The following is an 18,471-nucleotide window of genomic DNA, read 5'->3' on the forward strand; positions in this document are numbered from 1 at the left end:
AGAGGGGAAAAAGGCATTCAAACAGTGGTGCAAACAAAGAAAGAAAAGACACGAAGAAGAAATGGAGAAAATCAAGAAGATCAAAACAGAACAAAAAGCGTGGAAATACATAAATAAATATAGAAGAAGAAGAGAAAGTATAGATGAAGAAATAAGCGAAGAAGGGTGGAAAAATCACTTCATGGAAAGTTTAGAAGGAACAGAGCACAAAGAGGGCAGAAAAACGGAGAAGCAGCGAGCAGAAGAGAAAATAATGGAGGAGAGACAAGATAATATAGAGAAGGAAGAGGTGATCTACCAACTAAGGAACTTGAAGGAGAAGAAAGGAATGGGGGAAGACGGGTTAGAAAATGAAGTATGGAAGTATGCACCGAAAGAAGTAGGGGAAGCGTTATGAGATTTGTTAAGGAAAATATGGAATGGGGAGGGGATACCAGAAGATTGGAAAAAAGGAGTAATATGTCCGATATACAAGAAGGGGGACAAGAGAGTAGCGAAAAGTTACAGAGGAGTAACATTAATGGACACAGCATACAAGATTTACGCAGAGATACTGGACGAACGGCTGAAGGCAGAGATTGAAACCAAACTGGAAGAGAGTCAATTCGGATTTAAAAAAGGAAGAGGAGTGACCGACGCGGTATTTGTGATTAACCATATCATAGACAAACAGTTGAATAGAGAAAAAGAGACACTATATGCCTGCTTTGTGGACTTAAAAGCGGCGTTCGACTGGTTAAACAGAGAGAAATTGGAGGAGAAAATGAGAAAAATGGGGATTAACGAAAAACTAATTCGAAGGATAAAAGAGTTGTACGCAGAAACAGAATGTGGTGAGAATCAAGGGTAACAACGCAAAAGAATTTTGGACACTGAGGGAAGTCAGACAAGGATGCACGTTGAGCCCGACGTTATTCAACATCTACGTGATGGGGTTGAAAGAAGAATAAAGGAAAGGACAAATCGGGGGCATCGTGGTAGGAGAAAGGAAGGTATGGTCATTGACAATGCAAACGATATTGTGCTGATGGCGGATAGAGAAGAGGAGCTGAAGGAAATGCTAAAGAGATTCGAAAAATTTTTAAAGGAAACCGAATTGGAGCTGAGCGCGGAAAAGACTAAGATAGTAGTTTTCGAGAAAAGAAAGAACAAGAGGAGACAAAGAAAATGGAAATGGGGAGAGCAAGAATTAGAAGAAGTGGACGAAATAAGATACCTGGGGTACATACTACAGAAAAACGGCAGTGATGAAAAACACATACAAGACAGGAAAAAGAGAACAACAATAACAATGAAGAAAACATGGAGCATGGGAGAAAGAATTTTCAAACAGGACTACAAGAGGAAAATGAAGATGTTTGGAGCACTGGTAGAGAGCGTGGCGCTGTTTGGAGCAGAGGTATGGGGCTGGAACATGGAAGAAAGGCTGCATAGAATACAAAGAAGATATGTGAAATGGATCTTAGGTTAGATATGACAACACCGAATTATATATTGATAGAAGAATGCAAGCTAACAGAAATTAAAGAAAAGGCATTAAGAAGAGCAGTAAGGTATGAAGGGAAAGCCATAGAGTCAAAAAAAGGAGTAAAGGGGTACATAAAGGAAAGAGAGAGAAATTGGGGAAATGGCCAAGAAGGGAAAAGAGCAAGAAAGAGAAAGAAAGGGCTAGAAGAGGTGAGAAATGGAGGGACATAGATGGAAGCAAGAGAAGAGCAAGAAAGGATGACAGTAGATCAAATTATAGAAGAAAGGAGAAAAAGAGAAGCAGAAGAGAGGGGGAAAAGGATAAGGGAATCAAAATATTTAAAAGGGAGGATGAAGTGGAAGGATAGAAAAATATTAGCAAGATTCAGATGTGGAAACGAGACCAAAGCAAGAGAATACTGGAAAGAAGAGGGAGAAAAAAGATGCAGGCTATGTAAAAGGAAAGAAGAAGACCTGAGACATGTAATAGAAGAATGCGAAATAACGGGAAGACCAAAGGACACAGCGAAAATACTAAACGAGACTGGAGAAGGACTAACAGAACTGAAAACAATAATAGAAAAGAGAAGGGCAATACAAGACAGGGAGGAACGACAATAAGTAAGTATAGCAAGGAGGCAAAAGCCCAAAAGTTGCCATAATTTTAGAGACAGAATAATTGAGGGAGTGCAATATAATAGAGTGGATAAGAGGGGAGGTAGATATATAAGAAGCGTAATATGTGAACGAGATGTAAAACTGAAAGCTCGTCCAAAGCCGAAAGGCACAAACTAAGCAATAATAAATAAATAAATAAAAAGAAATTATTATCTTGAAGTGAATAATAAATATTATTTCAATAAAATTTTTATTCCAATTTCTAAATAAACACATATTTTAAATAATTAATGTCTTGATAAAATTTACAAAAATTTAATAACCTTCAATCGTGTGGTATATTTCGAAGCATATTGGTACATGTAATGGAACTTTGCATATTTTGCCCTCCCACGTTGCTTCGCTACGTTTTTTATGTTTTGTGTAAACTTTACAGGCTCTTGCTGGCCGTGATTTCGATATTGTTGGATCTATATGCTTTGGAAAATAACTCAAATATTTCGCGTACAGTCTCTTTGGTAAATCTCCCTTTGGTAATCGTCCTCTTCGTTTATACTCTGTTAACGGTATATTTTTTAGTAATGATTCGCCTATTTCAATTCTATATTCAGCATAATAATATTCCCAGTATTTATTTTGTTGAATAAAATGTACGAGTTGAACAAAGCAATATCAAAGAGGTAAAAGAAAACTTTTTGGTGGTATCCTTTCATACATTTCCTCATCACAGGGAAGCATGCTAACATTTGGTCTTGCCGATCAATTCCAATCATTCCTTTATTATGCTCAATGACACATTTTGGTTTCAAAGTACAATTGAATCGACTTTTATCTGGTTCAATCATTTCTGCTGTTTTGTGTTTTGAAGAAAGAATATAAACGTCTCGTTTATCTTCCCATTTCAATGCCAGTATTCCATTGCAGTTCCTCATTCTATATTCACCCTTTTTTAATTTTACTTTAGAAAAATCTTTTGGCATATTATTTCTGTTGGAGCGCACTATTCCAACAACATTAGTTTTACTGTTAATTAAAGATTTAAACAATCCTTTATGTAATATTGACTGTGATAGTTCTTTGATAACACTTTTGGATGCACTGTCACTAGAATTTATTTTATCATTACCAATGTATATTTTAAAATCATAGCAATAACCCGATTTTGACTCACATAATTTATAAAATTTTATACCGAATCTTGTCCCTTCCAATGGATTAAATTGTTTGTAGGATAAGTGTCCCTTATAATTCATCAATGATTCATCGGTAGCAATGTCCTCTTGCATTGTATATACTTCTTTAAATCTTTGATTCAAAAAATTTATTTTATTTAAAATTTATTTATTTTATTTTACATAATTTATCTGTATTGTTGACCGAATTGTTATCTGCAAAATGCAAACATCTAGTTATTTGCAGAAATCTTTTGAACGACATCGTTTTCCTGAAAATTGGAGTTTCTATAACTGCTCTCTTAGATCAATTTATTTATATTGTTGGTTTCTTAACTTCACCCATTATTATACATAGTGAAAAATATATTTTGATTTCACCACAGTTTACAGGAAACCAAGTTTCATCTAGTTTTAGTCTTTTATTTTCATTGATCATTATTTGATTTGCATATCGATTCATTTCCATAACAATATTTTCCCAAAATATGTTATCAAATATTACATTAAAAACATCTACTTCTTTTTTGTTTTCACCTAACTAACTCAAAGTTCCTACTTTTATACCAGAAATCTCTGTATAGTTTCATAATTTTTGGTTCATTAGTTTCTTCTTTCCAAATCCATAGCTCTGGTTGTTGATGATTACTGTGGTCTTCGTCGTCGATATCATCTTCGATAACCAGTCGCTTACAACGTTCTCGTACAGAAAGTGAAATATCACTACTGTTACTATCACTATTTAAAATATTTATCAAATCACTTTTTGCGATGTTAGCAGAACTTTCAATGCCCTCGACAACGCTTAACATTCTTTTTGAACTTATTTTTAGGGGTACCTTTCTAATATTTTTCAAGAAAATATACTGCACTTCCGAATGCGGACAAGAAAAAAAAGTGTTTGTCGCATGTATCCCAACTAATGTACAAAGTTTCACGTACAAAGTGCATGTGTTGCTTATGTTTGGCCCGTAGGATGTACCACGTCTCTAACACGACGTTGCGGGTTAAGGGCTTAATGATACAATAAGGTTAATTGAAAATACTTATAAACTATAAACAACAATGTGATATTGTAAATAGTTATAATGTAAATATTTTTAAATGTCAGAAAATGTTAATAAATCATGCCAAAATTTCAAAATTTTTATTTTTCCTATTAAATTGGAATTGCATCACTGATTAAGTTTTATGTTATAACAATTAGAGTTTCAAAAATAAAATAGAATCATAAAATAATTACTTCTTTATTCATAAAGCATTACTACAATAATCTTATTTTATTAACTGAATAATGCTTAATAAATATTATTAAGAAAAATGAAATTTATGAGAGTACTATGTATGTTTTATTAACTTTCCTTTGACATTGCATTTTTTAACAATCAACATATGTATTTATAAATTAATTAAAGATTTAATTTCTGTACTTTTGCTTCAAAGGTGGAATATACTTACGAAGACAAACTCAAGGAAAACAACTCAATAGCTTTCAATAAGCTATGCTTTGTTACAAGTTGAGGTAATTGTTTACATCTTTGTGGCAACAGCAGAGAATGACAGTATTCAATCGGACTAGCATTAATTGCAATTATATCATCTTTGTCTGTATTATTTAAATTCATTATTTGTTCTTCTGACACAAGTTTTGTAAAGTTAAAGTCTTTCTCATTGAAAGGTTGGTTCATCGAAATAATATTTTCTGGAGATCTTCTTTTATAACCACGATCAATATTTAGCTAAAAATTAATAAAAATTGTCAGTATTAAATATTAAGAAAAATAAATATTATTTATTATAAGATTATTAATAATAAAGAAAATTTTTATATGATTAAAACAAGTTTGTATATGTTTTATCAGAGAACAATATATAATTGGATTGTTCATATAAAACCTTTATAAAAATTTGAATCATTAAATATTTTAAACATTTAATGCCTGTGTCTAATGAATAGAACATATCAGTACATATAAGAATTAATCTTATATAAAGTACTATTTATCTTCATCTTCTCCTTATAATGTATTTTTTCTTTTGTGAATCTGTTTTTTAATTTTTGGATTTAATGTCTAGATTTACATAAAATATTGTCCAATTTTTTTAACACCTTGTATATAACACCTTAAACAATTTACTGGCTTAGCAGTTTCTGGAAGTATGTATATCTCTCTAAATAACAGATGAATTTCAGTGTATTTATAATTCAAAGGGGTTTATTTACATGGTTAAGGAGATTCCCAAACCGCATTTCTCAGGTGATGAACTATTCAATAGGTTAACAAAGAGAAACATCATACAAAAAATTTCTGTAGAAAATTGTGGCATATTACAAACATTACGAACTTTTTGACAATTTTCTTTCCGTAAGAGATGACAAATTTATAGAATTACAGATTATATATATATATATATATATATATATATATATATATATATATATATATATATATATATATGTAATAATGTAAATGCTTAGAATAAATCGAACGATCGATTCTGGAAAATCGAGTTTATTTTGAGAATAATTAAATTCAATACAAGAACAGTTAATAACAAATCCACTACAAATTTTACCTGGAAAATCGATTTTCTAAGTCCTAAATTACATTTTTTCTCTCGTGATCTATTCTATTCATACAGTTACATATATATATTAGGTTGTCCGAAAAGTTTCATTCGTTTTATAAGGCAATAATAGATGCACAATGTTTTTTGTTTTATATTATTTTATTGAATTATGCACGAACATAATAATAGAAATATAATGGAATGTGTCATACCTAATTCAATAAAATAATATAAAACAGAAATTGTTGTTCATGTATTATCACCTTATGAAATGAAAGAAACTTTTCGAATAACCTAATATATATAGAACTATAGAATTTATAAATTTATAGATTTTTAGGCTTTTTAATAAGATATTCCAGTGGTGAATGTGTCAAAAATCGATTTCCTCGAAAATTTCACGCAAAAAAGTAGCTTTTATGTTTTGGATATTTTAATACCTTCTATATATAATAAATATAGTATAAAATTTTAGAATTTGTGTTAATTTGAAGTATCGTTCAATAATGTGACTTACAAAGTAGTTGAGTGAATTCGAGCTCAATATAAGATCAATTATTTTTTAGATGAGAAAAAAGTTGAAATTTGATATAAGATGTTTTTTTGGTACTATCATATGGCACATCATTACATAAATTTGGTTGGAGGACTCTTTTGACCCCGTTCACTAGCTATACCTTTTAGATAAAAGCAGCTTTAGATAAAAGCTACCATTTTACTAATTTTCAATTCCTTATGATGTTTAGATATTTTGCAAATTTTTAACCACAATTTTTATGGATTAAATTACTGGAAGTCATATTCACAAGGCACAAGTATTCCAAGATCTGGTTAATGACTAAATGTACAAATGAAGGTGCAACATCCCATTGGGAGATAAAGTATATTATTGGCAAACAGATACAGGTACAGGTACAAGCTTATGAGTACAGAAGTCTTCCAACAAAGTCTCAGCCACCATAAATGTCCGATGCTGAGAAGATAGACAAAACTGTGTAGGTTCGGCATGCCATAGGTAACCACATCATTGTCCACATCAATACCAACTCATTTTGCCAACTAACACTCTGGCAACGCACACATGTTAATCTTTTTTGCAAAAAGATTCATCGCTTACTTTCTGTGATACATTTTAGGTATACAATTTTCAAAGTTTTCAAAGAAGGCGCAACAGCTAACTGGTTAATCAGCAATTGTATACTCCAATAAATGTACCATGGCGCGCAATAAGGTTTTTTTTCAAATATTAAATTTTCTAACAATGCACCCTATGGGCATTAAAGTACTGAATACTACAGTATTGCAAATTTATTTACTATGCAGAAAAAGACAATGTTATATTTATGATTGTATATATCTTTGATTATATATGTAGTATCGTGGACGAAAGGCCTAAGAAATATCGGGCGAACTATGAACAATGTCGCGAGAGCCGAGGCGCCGTCGGGCCCATCAATGTGTCATCGGTCTTTTCAAGTGCATAGTTTCGTGGAAAAGACCTACGTGACCCTGGCCACGAGCGCTTGCAGAACACGTGTGCGGTGGGCCTAGGAAAAAGACAACGGAATGCGGCAACGGCCAGAGAGTTAGTCGAAAAGCAGAGAGTGCGAGTCGAAAAGCAGAGTGCGAGTCGAGCGGAGACAGAGGTTGCGAGTGGCGTTGCCGAGAGAGTGTGGATTGCGCTGTTTTCTGTGCGTTTGGCGTGAATAGTTCAGGTTGAACAACAATCGTCTTTTTCTGTCTGATTAACATCTCTATTGTCCACTCTTTGTAAACACATTATATCACGATATTACATATATATTGTATATATCTTGTATATTTGACCTTTGCTCTTATAATGGAATACTTTTCCAGAGTGAGGATCTTCCCATATGCAGAATTTTAACTAAATCAGTAATACAAATGTCTTGCAGTTCCCATATTATTTGTTGATGAATTTACATATATATGAATCAATAGAATTATTTTTTTCCTTTCATTGTGTTACAGTTATATTAACTAAGTCATACTAGAGTAACTTAACACATTAGCACCGTGACTCACATATATGTCATTTGAATTCCTTTGCTAGAATCTAAATGATATATATATATATATATATTAGTTTCTAAATGCTCTGATGCCAATGTGTTAAAGGATTATAAGTTCTTTGAAATACAATAGGGGCGAGAGACATTATGATTCTCATAATTATAAATCATAAAACATTAAATAATTATAGTTCATCAATAGATATATATTCCTAAAAGTATAATACATTGATTAATAAATAAACAATCCTGATATTGTATTGGCAATATAATAACAAATTTATATTCATTGCTACTTCTTTAACTGTTATTTTATATATGATTTTGCACTATAAAATTAATTTATATAATTTTACTCTTATAAATATTCCTAGAATAAACAATATTATCTATATTATATTATTAGATATAATTACAGTTACATAATATTTATTTCATTTTTATTTTTGTAAATTATCACTGATTTTGTAAATATTTTTGTTTTATCTGCTTATTTTTATTTTATAAGTTATCAACAAACTGTACTTGAGAGTATTAAAACAAAGAGATAAGCATATGTAACCAGATTTACATGTACTTTTGTATTAATGACATTAATACACAAAACATATTTGTAATTATTAAAATTTGAACTAGAAAATTATCTCATGAATATTTATGCAAGAGATGGTAAAATTAAAGCATACATTTACACATATGACAAGTGAACAATAGAAACATATAAAATATTTTATCCTGTAAATTACTATATTACTTAAACAAAATTGTAACAATTAAAAAATATTTGAAAATAAATTAAACAAATATTTATTATAATTAATTATTTAATAACATTACCTGGACTAAAAAGTGATATTTGCCTTCCAATATTTTTGAATCTTGAATGTTTAATATATAACGAAACACTCCATTTTTCTGGGCTTCCATCCACTTTTCTTTTAAAACCAAATCAAAATTAGATTCCTCATCTTTTTTAATATCTTTACTACAAGCACAATTCGTTTCAGTAGAAGAATTGTAGGACATGATTGTGTCGGATTTTGTTATGTAGGTTTAAATAATATGAAATCATTTAGCACAATTAACCACAGCCTATTTTAGGTATAAACCATGTGGTGATCTAAACATAACCTAGTTAATATTCTATGTAATATATATATATATATATATGTCGGAGATGAAAGAACACCGGAGCCTTTGGAATTTTGGATAATCCCGCAACATTGCAACCTAGAGTCTACTATAGCTGTAATTGAACAATTGTAGTTATTCAACCCGATTGTAATTATTCGAGAATTGTGATAATGAGCTTGGGCTCGAGGCGACAGTCAGTCGCCGAACGTAGCCGCGGTCACGGGATGAACGCTTTGCCTAACAAAGGTATGGAATAATTCTATAACTCTCCTTAAAAGAAATATTCGTGGCGACACGCGACAGTAAACATTCCAACGGTTTCTGTCCCGTGGCTCGCCACGCGCAGACCCTATTCTTCGAGTAAGATGATTGCCAGATGTCGATGCGTCTCCGCAGTACATGTTCGGCTAGCCCGAGGGCCTGTTATAAATCTTAAGATTTAGTTAACTAAAGTCCTTCAAACGGACAAACAGTCTTTGTCCCAAATACGGGAAGATAGGGGAGACATATTTTTCAACGAGCGGCGTCTCCCACTAGCAACTTTCCCTCGAGGGCGGCTAGCATCCTTTTCTAACCACCGATATGGAGATTAACCAATTAGCAGCAACACTTTCTGAACGAAGGCTTTTCTCGACGATACCGATGATCTCGTATCCTTAGACACACCCCGTTATAGTTTTCCTGTGTGGCATCATCGGGACGGGAAAGGCCTTCTCGCTCGCGATCTCATCGATCAAAGAGTAACGCCTTCGCGATCAGTGATTATTCTCAGACTTAGACTTTGTGAGTACGTTCTGTTGTCGTCCCGTTGGCCGCGGATTCGTTATTTAGCCCGAGAGCATCGTCACTAGTGTCGCGAGTGCCGAACCGCCGTGATCAATTCTTAAGACTGTAATAATTCTATCATTGTAATAAACTACGCCTGTGTGTACCATATCAATGGCTAATCCTCGAGAAGATTCATTTGACGCCCACAACCCCATTTCCAGTGATGATCCGACATATATATATATATATATATATATATATATATATATATATATATATATATATATGTATGTACTTCACCATAGATTTCCTGCGAAATTAAAAGATACTGACACAATAAAAAAATTATAATGCAGTGAGTTAGAATATGCAATAGTGAATACAATACATGTAAAACGAATTTATACCATATTTAGATTAACTAGTTATATTTATTGTTTCCTTGTGTATCATAATTACTTAGATGAAGTGAGAAGTGTTGTATAATATTAAATATTTATTTTGTATCTTTTATCTTAGGTATTTTACTCTACAATATGATAGTATTACATAATTTTTTTTACATTAAGATCTTATTAATAATATCATTGTATTATTGTAACACTAGTTACAAGAAAGTTATGATACAACTTTTTTTAAGAATTAAGGCATGATATTTTTATTATATTAGAAAATATGTTTAACCCTTTGCACTCCAAATTTTATTTCAATTTTGTTATCAGCGGCTCCTAACGCTTTTAAGTGTTTTATTTGAAATTTACTTTAACTAAAAAATAAGGCAATTTAAATAAATAAAGGAAGAAACAAATTCACTTAAATACCAGTTTTATTCACACTATTGTTGTATTTTGTAATTTTTAGGCGTATGATATATCTTGAAACAATTTCCAGGATGCAATGCTTGTTTTCTTTCACACATTTCACAAAAAAAGGTGGAACTGAAAGAATGTCGAGTGGGACTCAACAAAGTAGCTCCTGAAATAAAAACTGATGTTGAGTCACACTCGACATAGGAGTGCAAAGGGTTAATACATTAATAAAAAATTAATAATACAAAATTTAACAAAGAAGAAATTAAAAGAAGACATTAAATTATATTTAAAATTTGTATTTCATATTGAATTTTTTGATCTCTGTTAAAAGTTTCTCATGGTAGTATTAAAGCTAGTTAGTATAAGTAAATAAAGATAATTAGTTTAAAAATTGTTATTTTAATGTTTGATCTCTGAATTAATTTTTTCATTTTGATGCTAATTTGAAATTTTATTAATTTTAAATGAAATCTTGTATTAGATTTAACTTTTGTTGAAAAATATAAGAGAACATTTTTTTCTATTGTAACTTTGGGAATATTTTGATTACAATTTTTTTCTATTTTCTTTTCAATATTATTTTTACTATCTGATATTAGTTATGAAAATCATTGTTAAAGCTTGGAAACGCGCACGTCGATTACATTAACTATTCGTTACAAACACGCACAAGAGCCGACTTCCGAGAATATGCATGCCTAACCGAATAGAATAATGGAAAACCATAAATAAGGGAAGAGAATAAGAAGCGTATCAACGCTATGTTACAAACAGCACGCCAGCGACATCCATATACCCATTCATCAAACACGCACAAATGTCGAAGGACACTTGAATTCCTTTCTTTCTTTCTTTTTTTATTTATTAAAATTTACAATCAATTCTCGCATTGAGAATTTTCAGTAATTTTTTCTGGCGTGGCGCAGTGACATGGCTAATTATTTATAATAAGTTAATACTTATTATAGATAAGTATAATTTATAAGTAAGTATTATAAATAAGTAAATATTACTTAATTTAAATAACTAATTGAATCTAGCGTTTAGGTCTAGCGGGTAGTGTCTCTTCAGCCTGCGGATCTGATCCGACGTATCAAGTAGTCTAGTGATTAGGGGTTTCGGTGTTTTGTTGACTCTTTTGCTATATCTGTCGCTATATTTTTCTATTTCCTCTTTGACTGTTGGTATCTTGAGATCGTCATGTATTAGTTCGTTGGTGACATACCTGTTAATTGATGTAGGTTTGGCGTTGATAATTAATCGATTCACACAGATTCGATTTTCTCTATATATTTCTCCGCCTCGTACAACACGTCTTAACTCACAGGATACACTTGGTCAATTAACACGTGGTCGACTTCTAAGACAAAAGAGCGTCGCTAGAAGTCGTACCAACTTAGCTTGTAGTAACTAGCGATCATACCAACCTAACTTTTCTCAACAATACCAGGGTGCATTTATAATGGATCGTTTGGAGCGGATGGAGCGTTTTCCATTGAAAGCGTTGAAGTATTTCAATGTTGGAATTATTTCTTGTTCCCCATAGTTGGATTTCGTAGGTCCAGACAGGTTTTCTTACGGCCTTATAGAGGGTAATTTTATTCTGTGTGCTTAGTTTGGAGGATCGGCTAGTAAGCCAATAGAATTTTTTGAGTTTGTCCTTTAGTTGCTTCGTTTTGTCTGTGATGTGATTTTTCCAGGTCAACCTCCTGTCCAGGATCATGCCCAGGTATCTGACTGTGTCCTTGCTAGGAATTGTTGTATTGTTGATGGTGACCTGGGGGCAGGTTTGCTTTGGGAGCGTGAACGTTACATGTATGGGTTTTTTTCATTAATTTTGAAGCCCTATTTATGAAACCACTTTTCCATAGAGTCGAGATATCGCTGGAGAGTGGATAAAGCAATTATCGGGTTTGCGTGGGAAGCCAATAGCAATAGTGTCGTCAGCAAATGTTGCTATTGTTATCTCTGTTGATATAGGTAAATCGGAAGTGTAGATGGAGAACAGCAGGGGTCTGAGGACACTACTTTGGGGTATGCCAGATTCTATTGGGAATGTTGTGGAAGTAACATCCAAGTATTTAACCATGAATTGTCTATTGGTTAGGACTTTAGCATGGAGTAGTAGCTGTGTGGTAAGATTTTTTAAAGTTTGTATAGTAGTCCTTCGTGCCATACTTTGTCGAATGCCTGTTGGATGTCTAGGAATACCGCTGAGGAATATTTTTGCTTTTCAAGGATTTGGCTGATAATGTGTGTTATGCGATGGATTTGCTCTACTGTTGAATATTGTTTCGGAAAACCGAATTAACGATCTGAGAATGTTTTCAAATCCTCTAGGAGTGGAAGGAGTCGATTCGTTAGCATCTTCTCGAATAGTTTTGACAAGGTAGGTAGAAGACTAATTGGGCGGTAGGAGCTAGATTTATATATTGGTTTCCCGGGTTTAGGGATGAGAGTAATCAGTGAAATTTTCCGGGCCTTAGGAAAGTATTCAAGGCGAAGAATTGCGTTAAAAATCGATGTGATGAGTGCAACCCCTTTTATGGGAATTTCCTTGATTGCTTTATTGCCTATTAGGTCGTGTCCCGCTGCTTTCTTGGGATTTAGGCGACTGATTGATTCTATAATCTCTGCAGAAGTGAAGGGTTCAATAGGTGAAGACATTTGGAAGGGAGAGTGCAGGTATTCAGTGAAGCCCGCGGCAGCTTTGGAGAAATGGGATTTAAATACTTTAGACAAGTATTTAGCAAACAGGTTGACTTTTTCTATAGGGCTACGCGCTCATCCACCTTGCGGACGGCGGATTGGAGGGATTATTTGCGGGGGGCGCGTGAGTTTTCTGGAGGCCTTCCATAGTGAGTAGTTGGAGTCAGCTGTGGGGGACAAATTGGCGAGATATTTATGAAAACAGTCATTTTTATAACTTTTGATGATTTTGGTTATCTCTCTAGTTGCGTTGTTTAGTTTGCGTTTGTCATCCGTGCGTTTGCGTGTTATATGGGTCTGCCATACTCTTCTTAGTCTACGTTTTTCGGCTATTTTCTTTAATATGTAATGGGGATATTCACATCTGCTGATAGAAGTCTTAGTAGGTGTGGAGGAGCGGATAGCGTTTATTATGCTCATATTTAAGTATTCCGTGGCCGCTTCGATTTCTTCATTAGTTTTTAGTGCAGTTAAGGCTGAAGTTGAGTGATTAAAGACTTCTCTAAAGAGTTGCCAGTTGGTGAGTTGGTTATGAATAAAGCCATTAGATGTATTCTCGATAATTGTTGAACTGACTGTTGCTATCACGGGGAAATGATCAGAAGAGAGATCAGCCGACGAGTTGATTTGGACGTATCTTGGCGAGATATTTATAGTTATATGTGGTTTAGTTAGTTCATATGTGGTGAGGTAGTTGAGATTGTTGGTGATTATGCTATTTAAGAGATTTTTGCCTCTTACTGTGACCAGTCTGCTGTCCCATTGGGTATGTTTGGCGTTATAGTCTCCTCCAGATATGAATCTATTGTCTAGAGCGTCAAGGAAGTTATCAAACTCTTCTTTGGCGATGGAGTGTCTGGGAGGGCAGTATACCGCTGAAGTGGTGATTGTACCATGGCAGTCTTCTATTGCTACGTTTGTTGCTTGCAGGTAGTCTTTCTGGAATGATGGAAGTTCGTAGTGCTTAATGCTGGCTTTCATAATGATTCCGGTGCCGCCGAGGGCCTTTCCACGGGGATGTTGGGTATGGTAGAAGTTATTACCGTTTATTTTCAGGTAATTTTTGTCGGTAAAGTGAGTTTCAGATATGATCATTACGTCGATTTGTTGTTGTTTTAAGGAGAGTTCTAGTTCGTATTTGTGTTGAGCTAGACCGTTGGCATTCCAAAGAGCTATGGCTATTCCTGTCCCTGTGGCTATTCGGATTATTTTGGATTCCTTGTACTGCTTGGGCATAGGTGGTTGAAGTGGTGGTCAATTTAGGAGGACTGGGTATTTGATTGGTTAAGGGGATTGAGGTAGTAGTGAATTTGGGAGGACTGGGTATTTGATTGGTTACCTCTTTTGCTCTGTGTTTAGGGTACTTGTTTGTGTACAGGGTTTTGTAGGCTGAGCAGCCTTTGTAGTTGGCAGGATGGTCACCTTGACAGTGGATTCATAGCTCTATAATTCTATAGCTCTCCTTAAAAAGGAAATAGTTGTAACACTCGACAGTAAACATTCCAACGGTTTCTGTCACGTAGCTCGCCACACGCAGACCCTATTCTTCGAGTAAGATGATTGCCAGATGTCGATGCATCTCCGCAGCACATGTTCACCTAGCCTGAGGGCCCGTTATAAATCTTAAGATTTAGCTAACCAAAGTCCTTCAAACAGACAAGTAGTCTTTGTCCCAACTACAAGAAGATAGAGGAGACCTATTTTCCAACGAATGACGTCTCCCACTAGCAACTTTCCCTCGAGGGCGGCTAGTATTTTTTTCTAACCACCGATATGGAGATTGACCAATTAGTAGCAACCCCAATTTAGACACACCCCATTATAGTATTTCTCTGTGGCATCATCGAGACGGCAAAGTCGTTCTCTCTTGCGATCTCATCGACGAAAAGAGTAACGCCTTACGATCAGTGTTTATTACGCGTTTTATTAACAAAGAGTCCGACTTAGATATTGTGAGCACGTACATCCATCATCCCGTTGACCGCGGATTCGTAATTGAACCTCGGATCATTGTCATTAGTTTCTCGAGCATCTAGTTACCACGGTTACTTGTCGAATTCTGTAATAATCGTATTTGCACTAGTCAATGTCTTCTCTATTTCATAACGACAATGTGTAATCCAAATGGAGATTTGTTTCACGCCCCTAATTTTAATGTAAACCCGACATCAGAAGTGGGATCAGTGCCGGTTATAACAGTGCAAGAGCTTGCGACCATCGTGCGCGAGTTAATTCTGTTGCTAGTGCCAAAATCGAGTGTGGAACCTAACAATTTTTCGCCACCTTTTTCGAAACCGCGGGCTTCGACTCCGCTGCGTGGTGCGCAGCTATCAATCTGATTATGGAGGAAAGTCCTTTACAAAGCAGTGCCCTGAATATAATTCCAATAACGAGCGTCGAATCGGCTTCTACGTAGTGGTGGCACCAACTGGCATATCAAGTCATCCGGGTGAGTCCTTTTCATTTTACCCCGATTTTGGAGCCAAGCTAATTATTCACTAATTAAAGAATCCGTAGTCTTGAGAATTTCTGGCAAAAAAACGATTGATATAGTAGTAATGCGAGGAATAAGAAATATTTGTACTAAACGTACCTCTCAAATCTTGTCCCTTGCAGGTGTTTGTGGTTAGAGATAAATTTGTCATGTCCTCGCTGACAGTTATTTAAAATATGCTATCGCGATCGATCGTGGAATTTTAAGTCAAGGTTTTGACGTAATATTACACAAAATAGCCTCGCTATGTGTAAGACAAATAATTAATGCCTGTAATAAAACCGCTGAAAACGAAATCGATGTTAATGAAGTTGACAATGAGGTACGTCGTAGTGATAAAAGTCGATTAATTTTTCTTTTCGAGAATTCAGAGATTCATCCGTTACGGGTTCCCTACGTACTCGTACAAAAGAATACAGGCCAGTTAGAAGTACAATTAATTGATCCTAACATCGCCGTACAAGGAGTCCTAATAGACTTCGCGAGCGCAGAATAGTACGTGATAGAACAAGCGACTTAATTACAGCCAAAAATCATAAAGCCTAGTAATTCACCGTTCGCGAGCCCTGTGTTACTCGTGAAGACGAACAATGGTTCAGATAGGTAGATTTTCGAGAACTAAATAAATATAGTCGCGGATCGGTATCCTTTACCCCTCATTACGGATCAAGTCGCGAGATTGCAAAAGCGAGATATTTTATTATTCTGGACATGGCCGGTGGGTTTCTCCAAATCCCTATTCATCCTAATTCTAGGAAGTATACAGCATTGATTATCCTCGATGAACAATTTGGATAATAAGTTGTTGTTTTCTTCGAATTCTTTTGTGCCTTTGTTCGATCCATTCGATGTCCTTTATTTACATAACATAAGTGCGTGCGCGTTTAATGTTTCTTCCGGAAGTCATTTTTCCGGACGGCGATACTATGCTGACCCCGTCGAAAATGGGGATTCTTATATTTTCGGACAACCCTAATAATTGTGCAACTCATACTTGTCTAAATATTCTAATATTTATGTTTTTCCTTGCTACAATTTTGTAAACCATCAAAGCGTTTACTGCGGAAATCCTCAGGAGTAGTCGCGTGCCAAGTCTTCTGTAGCATTTGACGCTTTTTAATTGTGGTGACATAAGAAATCATTTGGTCAGAGTGATCTGTACTACACTTTCCTTCATTGTATTCAGCAGCGGCGAACAAACGAAACGAGAGATCATTCTTGAGATTCCTTTGAAAACACGTGTAACAGCCAACGTGCCATTCGTACGTTGTCGTCTATTTGGATGATGTCCTAATTATTGCCGACTCGATAGATCAAGCTCTAAAAGTATTGCACGCCGTACTAGATACCCTTGTAAAAGCCGGATTCTCCTTTAACTTTTCAAAATGTTCTTTTCTAAAGGCATCGGTACTCTATTTGGAATATGTAATTTACGACGGAGAAGCTCGTCCCAATCCGGGTAAAATGCACGCCTTGAGTTCTTTACCTGCGTCAACGACCGTCACACAGCTCAGGCAGTTCATAGGTTTTAGCCCTTTATTTCCGAAAATTCGTCCCTAAATTTTCACGGGTAATGAAACCCTTGTATGCGCTTACTTCCGATAATAAAAACACGACTTGGACAGATAGGCATGGAAAAATAAGGCAAAAGGTAATTTCCGCCCTGACCGACGCGCCGGTGTTAATGGCATTTGACCCGAACTATCAGATAGAACTTCGTATCGACGCTAGTTCGGATGGATATGAGGTTATTTTAATGCACAAGATTGAAGGTAAAAATAGAGTAATAGAATATTACAGTATAAGAAGTAGCCCTGCGGAATCTAGGTATCATTCTTACGAACTAGAAACGTTAGCAGTTGTGAACGCCGTCAAGCATTTCCGTCATTATCTCCACGGACGAGAATTTCTTGTCGTCTCCGATTGTAATCCTTTGAAGGCATCCAGTAGTAAGGTAAATTTAAATGACAGGGTTTACAGGTGGTGGGCTTACTTACAAACTTTTACTTTTGACAGTCTGTACCGGGAGGGTAAACGAATGGCCCACGAAAATTTTGTATCGCGCAATCCCGTAGACTTGGATCACCTTACGCTCAACGAAGTCATAGGGAAGGAAATCAATCTGACCGAAATCTCCGAAGACTAGCTATTAGTGGAATAACGTCGCGACTCCCAAATTTCTGGGATCGTCAATAAATTACAGAACGAAGAGCTCGCGGAAGACGTCGCGAATACGTATGAGTTATGGTCCGGCACCCTTCATCGTAAAATACAGAGAAAAGGCAGAACTCTCTGCTTGCCCATCGTTCCAAGAGGGCTTAGGTGGTCCGTTATTAACCATGTGCAACAGTCAATTATGCACTTAGGTTGGGATAAAACGCTTGAGAAACTGTGGGAGTGTCACTGGTTCGAAGGAATGGCGGAGTATGTTCGCGAATTCGTAGAGAACTGTCACGCTTGTCAAGTTTCGAAGGCCAGTTCAGGTAAAGTACGAGCTGAATTACATCCTATACCTAAGACCAGCATACCTTGGCATACAGTTCGCGTGGACATAACGGGCAAACTAAGCGGTAAAGGTGGTTCGAAAGAATATGTCATTGTTTTGGTCGACGTCTTCACTAAATTCGCATATCTGCATCATACTCGTCAAGTAGATTTCCTTAGTACCGTTAAAGCACTTGAGTACTATATTT

General features: G+C 35.1%; 3 protein-coding genes across 9 annotated transcripts; 1 reads left to right on the forward strand and 2 right to left on the reverse strand.

Annotated features, from left to right (window-relative positions):
* The first annotated feature begins 61 nt into the window (after positions 1-61).
* LOC117239310 lies at positions 62-850 on the forward strand. Its single transcript, XM_033504801.1, has 2 exons — positions 62-355; positions 428-850. Exons 1-2 carry the CDS (start codon positions 62-64, stop codon positions 848-850), a joined length of 717 nt encoding a protein of 238 aa, XP_033360692.1.
* Positions 851-2,347: 1,497 nt separating this feature from the next.
* Positions 2,348-3,423, reverse strand: LOC117239313 (piggyBac transposable element-derived protein 4-like). Its single transcript, XM_033504804.1, has one exon. The coding sequence runs from the start codon at positions 3,369-3,371 to the stop codon at positions 2,676-2,678; it is 696 nt and encodes a 231-aa protein (XP_033360695.1). The 5' UTR covers positions 3,372-3,423; the 3' UTR covers positions 2,348-2,675.
* A 31-nt stretch (positions 3,424-3,454) lies between these two features.
* On the reverse strand, positions 3,455-10,931 carry LOC117239314 (GDP-D-glucose phosphorylase 1-like). Of its 7 annotated transcripts, none has more exons than XM_033504809.1 (4): positions 10,860-10,931; positions 8,699-8,846; positions 4,716-4,996; positions 4,289-4,310 (listed from the first exon to the last, which is right to left on the reverse strand). In XM_033504809.1, exons 2-4 carry the CDS (start codon positions 8,786-8,788, stop codon positions 4,304-4,306), a joined length of 378 nt encoding a protein of 125 aa, XP_033360700.1. In that variant the 5' UTR covers positions 8,789-8,846; positions 10,860-10,931; the 3' UTR covers positions 4,289-4,303. The 7 variants fall into 7 exon arrangements, with proteins under 7 accessions (XP_033360699.1, XP_033360700.1, XP_033360702.1 ...); XM_033504811.1 differs by lacking the exon at positions 10,860-10,931 and adding an exon at positions 10,585-10,603; XM_033504812.1 differs by lacking the exon at positions 10,860-10,931 and adding an exon at positions 10,171-10,188.
* Positions 10,932-18,471: the final 7,540 nt, after the last annotated feature.

The sequence above is a fragment of the Bombus vosnesenskii genome, unplaced genomic scaffold (genome assembly GCF_011952255.1).
Source record: "Bombus vosnesenskii isolate JDL3184/JDL3185 unplaced genomic scaffold, Bvos_JDL3184-5_v1.1 scf7180000013918, whole genome shotgun sequence".
NCBI classification, from domain to species: Eukaryota; Metazoa; Arthropoda; class Insecta; order Hymenoptera; family Apidae; genus Bombus; species Bombus vosnesenskii.

Coding starts and splice junctions, on each gene's coding strand:
- LOC117239310 (XM_033504801.1), top strand. CDS start 62: ATGGAGAAAATCAAGAAGATCAAAACAGAACAAAAAGCGTGGAAATAC. Junction 356..427: donor AAGACGGGTTAGAAAATGAA/GTATGGAAGTAT, acceptor TGGAATGGGGAG/GGGATACCAGAAGATTGGAA.
- LOC117239313 (XM_033504804.1), bottom strand. CDS start 3,371: ATGCAAGAGGACATTGCTACCGATGAATCATTGATGAATTATAAGGGA.
- LOC117239314 (XM_033504805.1), bottom strand. CDS start 8,887: ATGTCCTACAATTCTTCTACTGAAACGAATTGTGCTTGTAGTAAAGAT. Junction 4,997..8,698: donor AATATCACTTTTTAGTCCAG/GTAATGTTATTA, acceptor ATTAATTTTTAG/CTAAATATTGATCGTGGTTA.